Raw genomic sequence first — 12,693 nt, 5'->3', positions numbered from 1 at the left:
TGTTGTTTTTTATTTAATTCAGCCTAATAGTGAGAAAACTGTAAATAATCAAGAACTATACATATTGTTATACAGCACTGTGCTTCTACTAGAATTTATCCTTGCATAAGCCATGGCTCATTAAATTTGCCACGGTATTTACAGCATCTACTAGTTTAAAGGAATCATACTTGCAAATGCAATGGCTCCACATGACATTTTGTGAAACAGACCTCAGCAGTCACTCCCAGGTAGCCATGTAAGTAATAAACACAGGGTTATATTGGTCCTTCACAATCTTCTGGAAGTCACAGACAGTCTTACTAAAGATTTAATCTGATTTAATGCATCCTGTCCACCTCTGTCCTGGCATCCCTGGTGGCAAGAGTCTAAAGCTGATGATAGCCCCCTGAGAAGCCACTTCTCACACTGAAATGTTTTTTACCATATCCTAGCACCAACGCAGACATGCAGTTCAAATTACTGAAAATAATTGTCTTTCTGACCAGTCGCTTGAATGCTGAAAGGACATTGGTTTTTGGGACCACGCTATATGTAAACAACAAAACACATCATTTTTTCCATGTTAGGCCCAAAAGCCACTGTAAAAATGAGGTTGACAATAACTGACAAATGCCTAAACCAATCATAGCACCTACTGCTATGACAAAGATAATTACTGCTTTTCTGTAGGTGAAGTGTGTGCCCTACTCTGTATCATATTTAAAATAATCTAATTCCAACTCATTTTCCCCCTTCAAATTGTTTCCAGCTGTATGATTCCTTGCTTTTCCCCATGATGTTTTTATTGGATATAACGCAAGTCCGTAAAGATGGATTTTCCCATGATAAATACACAGATGTTAGAATAATAAACATCCAGTCAACCTGACATAAGAATATTTCTTAGCATTAATAAATATATAACTAACAACATAAATCAATTTTAAAAATGGAAAATGAGACCATAATGTAGCACAGCAAGAAATGGCAGGAGGAAAGAAAGGCAAAAAGTGAGATTGAAATGTAGTTACTTTAGGCAAACTATCTGGACTCCTTTATGGTTCCCTTTACTGATTTTTCTGATAGCATTAAAGCACAAATATGGCTGTAAAGCATTCCTAGGAATGCCTCCTGTCTTCATGTACTGGAAGTTTTTGTCTCAAACTGAAACCCAAGCTTTCCAAGTTGACCAACTCATACCATACTAGACACTGCTGTGCTAGATTAATGTGTCTGCTTGGACATGGATTTCCATTTTTGGAGAATAATGAGCTTGTCTACTCCTCCCATTTTTGGTAGGAAGTTTTCATGAACATTTGGCATCTTGGCTAAACCACCATCATAGCCCAGAATAAAAATGACTGGATTCATATGTAAGTCTAAATCCAAATTTAATTAAGTCTACATATGGGCTGAACCAAGCTGACTGACACCCCCTCACCATGCATGATAAGATGCCAACCATTTGTCCATGAAGCCATCACTTACATATCTTTCATGCTCAATTCCCATCTTCTTTCAAGCCTGAAGCTAAAACATTGGAAACCAATGTGGACGTAGTTACCTGCTTCCAGTACAAATAGAGAAAGAATCACTTTTTTTCATAAGTATTTTTCCTGCAGAAGATATTCCCCTCTCTTTCTTAGTCTTCTGTTTGAAACTATGCTTAACACATAACAGTACATGCTTGTGTATCACCATGACAATCAACTTTATTTTCTGACTGTGTTTCTCAGAGTAACTGGCAAAGTCTCCTTCACCTGTGAGTTAATAAAATCCATGCAAAATTTTTTCTGGTGTTCTGCACTTTTCTCTCACACTCCCCCCCCCCTTTTCTGCCTGGACAATGGATCAAAAGTTGAGCAAATGCATGGTGACAAGAGCCTTCTTAAGATTATGTTGTCCTAAACCTCACACAGACAGCAGGGCTTTAACCTCTCTTCATATGCATCTTTTCAACATGCCAGAAAATACAGATAAATGCAAAAGGTTAGGCATTTCTAAAAAAATACTTCTGAACTCCCTTATTTTTTACTTATTTGCTGATTCTTTCTTGTCAGGTGTCCATTTCAATGATTTGCCATATCATCATTATCAATGACACAACCAAATGAATACTACTAAGTCATGACTTCCACATCGTGAGCCTCACAGAGGAGATATCCACAGATTATTTTTGATACTTTAACAGCTATATTTTTCAAAATACCTCATCCAGATTTAGCACTGGAAAGAGCAATCTCTTTCTAAGCATTTCAGTTTGAAAACTTCCATTGAAAATGGTCAGTGCACAAACAATTAGCCAGAATAATCCAATGTCAGCCCACAGCAGGTGTTACTTCCATATTGTTTCTGACTCCCTACTTCAGAGGCTGCACTGATGACTTTTCTGCATGAAGTTATTTGCTTCCAGCTGTTATTAAAGATCTGTAACTTTTGGAGGTACCTACGTGACAGATTGTTCCAACCATCATTTGAGGGAATAGAGAGCAACCCATAGTGCTGGAACTCCTTTGCATCAACAATATGATAGGACCAGAGCTTTATTCTTCCAGATCAGGGCCCTTGTCTTCAAAACAATTAGCTTTCAACAATGGTTATCAAACAATAGCAATTAAATATTATTAGCCAATTAAATTTTTATTCCATTTGTTGAAGAGGTAATCTTTAAAGAGGTAATTTTCAAAATATGCTTATAGCAGAGTGAGTGGAGAGTGTGAAAGATTACTTTATGTGAGAAGTTGGCATGAAAACTAGAGAAGGCGACAAAGGCAGGTGACAAAAACGTGTAAAGGGAGAGAGTGAGTAAAATTATTTTTCTGAGGATAGAATGTCTATGAAAAGTTCCCAGCTACAAACATATATTTAAAAAAAATATGCACAATGTTTGGCTAATTCAGCTCATGCTACCTGCTTTGTTCATGCTATTAATTTGGTTCTCTCTCCATCACTTTTTATATCTGGTTGTTATAAATTTTTCTCACCAACACAGATTCCCCATTCTTAAGATAATTTCTACAACTGTTGCTCAGTCCTCTGAACTACTTCAGTCTTTTTTAATAGAGACTCCCGTGTATCCTATAGGTGATACAGTCCTCATTTTCTGAAGTACCTCTTTGAAAAATTAGCTCAGCAGTTATTCAGCTTAACTAACTTACTGAGGATTCCCCTGGCACAGCAGCATCCCCTGGATGCTGGACATTTGCTCCTGTGTCATGCCTTCTGGCTGCTGTCTCCTTGTGGCAGGAAGACTGGCACAGCTGGAGCACAGTGTCACTCAAAAGGTGGAGTTGGCAACAGATGCACAGATGCTGGGTAAAACTCACGCTGGGGGGAGTCTGGGGGCTTGCTTGGGGTTTGGAGGGGGGAGGGTTGCATCAGGGTATGAATTAGAATAACCCTGTATTTACACTTGTCACTGCTCATGGTAGAGCCTTGGCCGGCTGGCTGATGAGCAGGTCCTCTTTCTCCTGTACAGACAGAGAAAATTTAAAATCATGTCATCATAGCTTATGCACCCTCTCCTTCATAAGACCTGAAAAATTTGCCTTGGTTGTTACCTTGATCTCCTTAAGTGATTCTGGGGAAAAGCTAGATGATCCCTCCTTTGTAATGAAGTACTTAAGAGTTTCTGAGTCTTAATTCTTTCTGCAGCTTTTACACTCTGAACCTAATGTCTGGTTTATTATTTCTGCATGTGTTTGACATGGATGTGTTTTGTTACACTTATATGCATACTTATATATATATATACACTTATACGTTATGCTTATATGTATTTTGTACCTTTAAGTACTTTATTTTTAGTTTTGTCCTATTTTTTTTCTCCACTTTTTCCCCCTCACTAGTGTAAAAACATCACTTCCTAAACCCTGTCCTTTTCCTAGATATTGACCACATCGTCTCTGGGTGCTACTCCACTAATAAAGCAAATAAAGACATGGATTATGGGATCCTTTATAGACCTATATAGAACTCATTTGGCTTAGCTGGCAGGGTCATGTAAACCTTCTCCATACATTACAGTTTGTGTGGTTTCACACCCAACAAATGTCAAAGCAGAACTCAGCTGCAACTGCCAAGTTTTGGCTGTTGGGTTAAGCCATAAAGGAACCCACCAAATTTCACGTCAGTCATTTTAAAGTTGCAAGAAACCACCCAGGTTTGGTGAGGAGGTCAAAAATCTGGTGAACATTTTGGCAAACCAGGCCTGAACAGTGGCTCAGGAGTACCCTGTTTTTTTCAGACTTTGTATACTTCTAGCAGCCTGACAGCTGGTCCATCCTGATGTCAATTTTTGTTCCCCGTAGCTCTTATTTTGTACAGAAACGTTCAGAATGAAAGCACAGGCATGACTTGTAGTCCTCTTCAGGCATTTGGACTGCAGTCTCAAGGTTTCTGAGGAGTCTCTGAGTGGTGAAGAGGATGAATACACAGTACAAGGAAGAAGCTGATGAGGTGTCACACGATGCCTAGCTTGAAGAAGAAAACAGAAGTGGTGAAAGCCTTTTCACAAGGAAGCTTAGAGTCATAGAATCATAGAATTGGCTGGGTTGGAAGGGACCTCAGAGATCACCGAGTCCAACCCTTGATCCACTACCTCTGCGGTTACCAGACCAAGGCACTGAGTGCCACATCCAGTCTCTTTTTAAATATCTCCAGGGATGGAGAATCCACTACTTCCCGGGGCAGCCCATTCCAATGCCTGATCACCATCTCGGTAAAGAAATTCTTTCTAATGTCCAACCTAAACCTCCCCTGGCACAACTTGAGACCATGCCCTCTTGTCTTGCTGAGAGTTGCCTGGGAAAAGAGACCAACCCCCACCTGGCTACACCCTCCTTTCAGGGAGTTGTAGACAGCAATGAGGTCTCCCCTGAGCCTCCTCTTCTCCAGACTGAACAGCCCCAGCTCCCTCAGCTTCACCTCATAGGACTTGTGCTCGAGTCCCTTCACCAGCCTGGTTGCCCTCCTTTGGAGCTGCTCCAGGACCTCAATCTCCTTCCTGAACTGAGGGGCCCAGAACTGGACACAGTACTCGAGGTGTGGCCTCACCAGCGCTGAGTACAGGGGCAGAATCACTTCCTTGGACCTGCTGGCCACGCTGTTCCTGATCCAGGCCAGGATGCCATTGGCCTTCTTGGCCACCTGGGCACACTGCTGGCTCATGTTCAGCTTCCTGTCAATCCAGACTCCCAGGTCCCTCTCTGTCTGGCTGCTCTCCAACCACTCTGTCCCCAGCCTGTAGCGCTGCATGGGGGATGACACCAACACTTCATATGACAGCCCTGCAGAGTATGCCTCTTAAAGGACAAAAGTGATGTTACAGAAGTTAAGAGGACTTACTTGTCTAAGGAGCAGAGAATGCCTGCAAACTTTGACAAATCAAACCAACACAGGAGGAAGAACACCACTAGCATGCTTGGCAGCTGTGTATTTTCTGGCAGGAACATTGTTTTGGACACCAACTTAATACAAACAAAACTAATCAAGAAGGACCAGAGCTGTGCTTCTAATATTCAAGGCAAGTGACTAGATACCTTTCTGTTTCATTTAAAGCTGAAGGTAAAAGTCAAATGTTAGGGTATTTCCTGTATATGGTCTCTTTAGGATGTTTAATGCATTCCACTTACACTCTTTAAGGAACATAATCTAGGAAAGTATTAACTAAACAGAATTAGAAATATCTTAGGACAAACATGGGAAGAGATACTCATGAGCAAATTCCTCACCACCAGTTTTCAACATCGAAACCGAATTCTACCAGGCATTTTTCCAAAGCTGAAAAAGTTGAGACTTCTCTTCTGCCATTAATTTGATTTCCCGTGTTCTTTTTAATTATTAATAGCTTTAGCCTTCTTCTATGTGTGGAGTAATGCTCACAGGGTATGACAGATTCTCTGTGGGTGTAAGAAAGCTCCCCTGATACCAATGGATTTATTCAATTACAACACTTCACAGCTGTGTCACTGCGCCCTTAAAAAACCCAGACCTCAGCCAGACTCAGACTTGCATTTTCTTTAAAAAAACATTCGGTTCCATCATTGACTTAACATACCTCAGCTTTTGGCATCCATTTCACAAAGGTGTTAGGAAAAAAACCCAAAGCCTTGATCTCCAGTAACAACCAAAGCCCCATATAAGTAATTTCCTTTTTGCACAGATGGGATTAAATGTGATTCCTTTTTCACACCGTTTTGATGAGCTCTTATGTTTGATCACACTCAGCTGTGTGGGAGGCACGAGATTCACCCAAACCATTGAACTCAAGAAAGACACATCATCCAAAGAGGAAACAGACACAAGAAGACCAGGCTTGAGCTCCCCTGAGAAGCTGAAAGGCCCCTGTGAGAACCACACAGCACAAAATGTTGTTCCAACACTGAGCAGCAGACAGCAGGGAGGATGGTAAGTGGGAAGCCCTTGGAAGACAGAGGGAAGGTGAGGAAGAGGCTAAGGACAGTCAGCTGAGTGATGAGGAAAAGAATAGTCTCAGTACTGGAAAAAATTTGCATAATCTGCCCTATGTAATAATATCAGACATGGGGTAAATGGAAAGTGATAAATTTAACTGCTGCCAGGTATCAATTTGTCAGGCCAAGATCCTGTACTATTTTCTTTGGATGGGTTTCCTGCCTCAAATCACTTGCAGTATTTTCTTTACATTTGATAGCAACACCAAAATGGATATATATCACTGCCATGTATTGGAAAGCCAAGTATCATGTGCACTGTACTTCCACCAGTTAATTGGGACTCTGTAATTACTTAAAGTTTTGGGAAGTCTGCAGAGGTTTCTTTGGAGCTGATTTGAGTTCCCTTTTGAGAGGTGATAATATGCACTATAATTATCGTGACAACTTCTAACAGGATAGCAATTGGAAATATTTTCTTTTCAGGGTGTGATGCCTGTGTTCTTGGATGCCTGTGCAGGCATCTCTATGATTGCTGGGTATGAAGTGGCACAGATACGAATGACTTCACCTAGGGATCACTAGAGATGCCCTGTCTCTTCCCAGTTACTTCTCCGTGAGCACAAACATGCAGATTACAGTTGTGGGAGCACCTGTGTTCAACTCCAGTAGGCAAATACCAGAGGGGAATAATAACCCTTTGCAGGACTGCAGTTAGACAGCTCAAAGGAAAACATCCCCAACATAGCACTGCAGCACCATATTAGAGACACCCTTACCTACTCGAAGCTCTTGTCCAAAGACTGTTTTCTCTCCCAGCGCAGAGCAGTTCCACCTCCCATACCGAAACTGGTACTGGCACTCATTGATTCCCATTTGTGCCCCTTCCCCAATCACAATGATGGCATCAGGGCGGCTCTGGCAGATCGCTCGCTGCCGAGGGGCCAGGCCTGGGATTTTGTTGCAGATAATATTAGCTCCTAAAGCCACCACGGATGACAAAGCTCTGAAGAAAAAAACAAAACAAAACAAAACAGAAAGAAACATTATCATCAAATTGAGGCCATTCATTAATTTTGCTGGGTGTTGCCATGTGTCTTGGTTTGGGAAACCATGACACCATGTGACAGGCAAGGTGCTGGGCAGAAGAGAAAGGCTTGGAAGCTGTGCTGTGAAGACTTATCCCAACCTCTCTGGTCTGGCAAATAAGGCTGGAAATCTTGCAGCAAGTCCTGATCTGATTTATGCCAGAAACAACAAACTAATGGAATTTTTGCACTTTTGCTTCCAGTTCTACACGCAGCCATCAGCTGATGAGATGTGAAAAGCAAGACATATTTAAAAGCAAAATATTGTGATAATTGATTGTCTGAGAATCTTTGGAGCCCAAGTCTGCTTTGAATGGCCTACACAGATCCAGGCTCAGAACTTGAGTTACAGCAGCCAGTTCATCCATCCCTCATTTGAAACCGTTGAGCACAATTTAGAGAATGACTTCACACTACCAACCTTCTTGCCTGTTATTACACTCAGAGTATTGAGTGATTAATGAAAGTACAGCAGCATAATGGCACTTTTAGACCTGGCAAATGTCATGGAGCATATATGAGTGATCTGTAATATGTGCCATCCAGACTAGAGACATTTGTAGTTCTCATTCTTCAAGCATCGTTTCAGAATATATTATAAAGTTTGCATATAACTTGCACCTGTTTCAGTTTAGTGCATTTATTTTTAATTTTTAGCTCACTTTTCAACATCTTTACAAGCTACATTTTCAGTGGCAATATTTTGAAAAATAAGACACAATGGGGATACATTCAGGGATGCATCAGGTCTCATCTACTGAGCATCAGACAGGCCCATGCCAGGATGCTTCAGATGGCTCTGGACAAATCAGCAGGAGCAAGGTGAGCAGTATAGTTAAATTAGCAAAACAAGCCTTGCTTAGCATGATGTGATGGACCCTGAGACAGAAACTCAGCCAAAGCCTGGAAAACTCCCTTCCATGCCTCCCAGGGCACTGCTGACTGTGCTACTCTTGGCTGGAAAACTGGGGGAAGTGTCCCTGCAAGAAAGTATGCCCACAAATCCTCTCCCCTCTTTAGCTTGGCATTGTTTCATACAGATAACTTAATTTTCCCATCAAATCCTGCTGTTGACTTTCTCTGTATTGTAAAGATGCTTGCCAAGATCATGCTGCAGCACCTTAGGCTTCACTGGAATTTCAAAGTAGCAGAAGTCACCATAAATAAATGATAGTAACAGGATACAGACTAACTTCCCAATTACCTTCTTCTCCATCTTGAATACTGTCTTAAGTCATTCTTCTTATGGTTTAAAACTTCCCACTGGAAATTCTCCTTTTGGAAAAGGCTGACTAAACAACACTGAAGAATTTTATAGGAATTTATCAACTTAATCAGAAAGGAAACTGCAAAATTACATAAATACTGCATTTCAATGAAATCAGTGTTGCTTTTTGCCATTTCAATAAACTACAATAAAGTCAGAGCAAGAAGGGTGAAATGGAGAACTCTTCTCTGGCCAAAATGAAATACCACTTTTACTATGGAATGGAAATTCAGTTATGATTCACTCTGCCTTAATAGGTATTTGTGCATCTTTTCCAAAGTTAACAATCCATGAGAAATTCTCTAATTGTTTTTTTAATATTATTTATGGTTTGGGGGGTGGCTTATAGATACAGAGACAAAGGATTGCAGACACAGAGCATGCATGCCATGTGACACCACCTAATAAAAATTAGAAGAAAACAGAGTTGCAGCTCTGACCACTCACAGTGTTCAGCACAGGAGCATTCAGACCTGTAGCTTTCTTTCATATTTCTCTGGGTACTAAGCAACAAACCTGGAGCATTGATTTGGACGAGCAAGTCCCCAGAAATTCATGCAGGTTTTGAGCTGTTTTGTTTCTGGCACACTTCTATTTAAAAACCAGTAAAATATTTAAATCCTTAAATCAGGACTTTTCAAGAGATATGATAATCTTCAAAAAAGCCCACAAAAAAAAACATTATTAGTTTTACGTAGAAAATAACATTCTCTAATTTTTGCAATGGCACTTAATTCATTAACTTAGGGCTTTAAAAGTTATGGAAAATCACAGGGGAAAGTATCAATTATTATTTTTTTTATAATCAGGCACTTCTCAGTACTGAGAATTAAAAGTGTTGTTTCTTTTCATCACTCATGGAGCTTTTATTTTGCTGATTTCCATTACTTTCCACATGAGGTAGGATATGCATTCTGAAACTGTTACAGTAAAACACAACAGAAGGTGTTTTTCCTTCATAGCTGATGTGTTCTGTTCATAAACATATACTCACTGATGACTCTAAAATGCCAGGACACTTTCCCAAGTGTCCTATTATTTTGGGATCTAGGTCTGGTCCTTCCATGGTTTTAAAGTTAGGACAAGGGAAAGATAACTTGTACAGAGTAAGCAAACTGAAGATGCTGAGGGGACTCTGCCATTACATCTTAGTCCATGTTTTTTCTTTCTGAAGGAGGCTGAAGGGAACTCAGGTCAGCCACTTGCTTGCTGCCAAAATGTACAGGCATTGGGTCATCTGAGAAAAGGGGGAACTTTTCCAACCATTCTTCAGAGCAGAACAACAGCTGGGGCTCTCTGTTAGCTACAACTCCCCAACTCAGCACATACACAGGTTCTCTGGGTGCATATCAGTCTGTGCCCCATCCTTACCCTTTCCCCTCCACCTGGCTTTTCCCCCTCATTGTCTGGGACAGAACAGGAGCCAAGTATCCTGCAAGTTCTCCATATCCAGTAACACATTTCCCTTGAAGCAGGAGCTGCTTCACAGACTGACACTTTTAGGAAAACCTCATCCTGAAAGAACCTGGGTTTGGGTCCTAAGAAACAGACCTTTACAAGCATTCAAAATTTCAGCTGAGTCCACATGGCCATCACTGATAAATAATATATATATATATATATAATTATTTTTATACAATATAAATATTTAAAAACAAATAAACTAAAAAAATCAAAAAACAAAAACCAAAAAGCAGGTACAAACTACGAGACAAGCTACTGACATTCTTTTTTCAAGTGCTGAGTTCCCAGTATCCACTATTATCTCAGCTTGGGCAGCAAAAACTTACCACTTTCAAAACAAAGGAAAACAAACAAGAGTTGGCTACAGTATTTACCCCATGTAATTTTAAGTTTAGTTGCTTCCTCCATACACATCCCTACTGTCTCGTAATTAGGTTAAAGAGTGTATTCTTTGGTCTGTCATTGTTTTTTGAGAAGGCCTTGGCTGAAGTATTTCAATACAGTCGGTCAGTTTATTCATCCAGAAAGTAAGCATGATCATGTCTGCTTCAGAAGGCATTGTGAGGATATTGCTATTATGTGTTTGGAAAGTGCTTTAAGACATTCCTCATTAAAAGAATTAAACTGCAATTACTGGAGGTGGAAAGGGTCTTAGTTTTTTAGTATTATTTCCAAGGACTTCCCCCTCTCTGTCCTGAATTTGCCAGCATATTCCCTCAGACTTGTTTAGCCTACTTTTAGATTGTTACTACAATTTCCATGCCAAAAGAAATGCTGAATCATGAAACTGTGGTTTTGGAAAACTTTATTTATATTAAAGAAATGCACCCAACAGCATTTCAAGCCTCCTCTCCACTGCTTCTTGCAGTGTCCAACAGTTTGTGTGTCTGTCACACATTCAGGAGGACTGTGCTGTGCTCCTGCCCCTTGGCAGGTTGGAGGCTTCAATTTTTTTTTTACTGGAGAGAGAATATTTCACCTTATAGCTGTGAAAAATCAGATTCCCATGCCAGATTTTGTCATCTTCTCCCATCTAATCCTTCTCTGTGGTGCAAACTTCCTTGATTCTTATCAGAAGGAAATCCTGAGTCCAGCATTTTGTCAGGATTTCTTGATCAGCTTGGGGTAACTGTAACCATCCCACCCCGTAAGAGCCCCTGCCTGTTTCAGGTATTTACGCTGGGTCACCCCCATGGGTTATCCATCTAAACAACATTAGTGGAATAATGTCACAGAATCACCACAGTTGGAAAAGACCTCTAAGATCACCACATCCAACTGTCAGAATTCCCCTGAATAAAATACATGTGTCAATATCTGTATCCCCTGCTAGAGCATGTCCTGAAGTGCTTCATCTATAAAGTTTTTAAATACCTACAGGGATGGTGACTCCACAGCCTCCCTGGGCAGCCCATCCCAATGCCTAACTACTCTCTCAGTAAAGAATTTCTTCCTCAGATCTAGTTTAAAACTCCCCTGTTGCAACTTCAGGCCACCTCCTCCAGTCCTATCATTCACCTGAGAGAAGCCAGCACCCACCTCCCTGCAACCTCCTTTCACGTAGTTGTAGAGAGCAATAAGGTCTTCTCTCAGTCTCCTCTTCTCCAAACTAAACATTCCCAATTCCCTCAGCCTCTCCTCACAGGGCTTGTTCTCCAAACCTTTCACCAGCCTGGATGCCCTTCTCTGCACTCACTCCAGCAGCTCAGGGTCTTTCTTGTAGCAAGAGGCCCAGAACTGAACACAATACTCGAGGTGCTGCCTCACCAGTGCTGAGTGCAGGGGCAGGATCATTTCCCTCCTCCTGCTGGCCACCTATTCCTGATGTAAACCAGGATACTCTTGGCCTTCTTGGCCACCCGGACATACTGCTGGCTCGTATTCAGCTGGGTATTAACCAGCACTCCCAGGTCCTTTCCTGCTTGGCAGCTTTCCATCCCCTCTTCCCCAAGTCTGTCTTATCGCAGGGGGTTGTCATGACCAAAGTGCAGGACCAGGCACTTGGCCTTGCTAAACCTCATTTTACAGACCTTGGCCCATCAGTCCACCCTGTCCAGGTCCCTTTGCAGAGCCTTCCTACCCCTGAGCAGATCAACACTCCCACCCACCTTGGTGTCATCTGCAAACTTACTAAAGGAAGCCCTCAATCCCCTTGTCTAGATCATTAATGAAGATATTGAACATGATCAGCCCCAAAACCGAGCCGTGGGGAACACCACTGGTGACTGCTCACCAATTGGATTTAACTCCATTGACTGCAACTCTCTGGGCCCTGCCATGCAGCCAGTTTCTCATCCAGTGAAGAGTATCCATGTCTATACCATGAGCCACCAGCTTCTCCAGGAGAATGCTCTGGGAGATGGTGTCAAAGACTTTGTTACCATCACATTTTCTAAGCAATTAATGGTAGTCACTGGCATCACATCATCACTTAGTCATTCATCCAAGGGAAAGACCAGGACTGAAGTTCAGTAATAGT

General features: G+C 41.4%; 1 protein-coding gene across 2 annotated transcripts in view; it reads right to left on the bottom strand.

Moving 5' to 3' along the window:
- WNT7B (Wnt family member 7B) overlaps positions 1-12,693 on the bottom strand; it is a 101,492-nt gene that overhangs the window by 34,445 nt on the left and 54,354 nt on the right. For both annotated transcript variants that reach the window (XM_008504466.2, XM_008504465.2), the window contains exon 2: positions 7,175-7,401. In XM_008504466.2, coding sequence (XP_008502688.1) covers positions 7,175-7,401 — 227 coding nt within the window. The remainder of the gene's footprint in view (positions 1-7,174; positions 7,402-12,693) is intronic.

This window comes from Calypte anna, chromosome 1, assembly GCF_003957555.1.
Source record: "Calypte anna isolate BGI_N300 chromosome 1, bCalAnn1_v1.p, whole genome shotgun sequence".
NCBI classification, from domain to species: Eukaryota; Metazoa; Chordata; class Aves; order Apodiformes; family Trochilidae; genus Calypte; species Calypte anna.
Note: the sequence above shows the minus strand (reverse complement) of the source record. Positions and strands in the feature narration are given on the sequence as shown.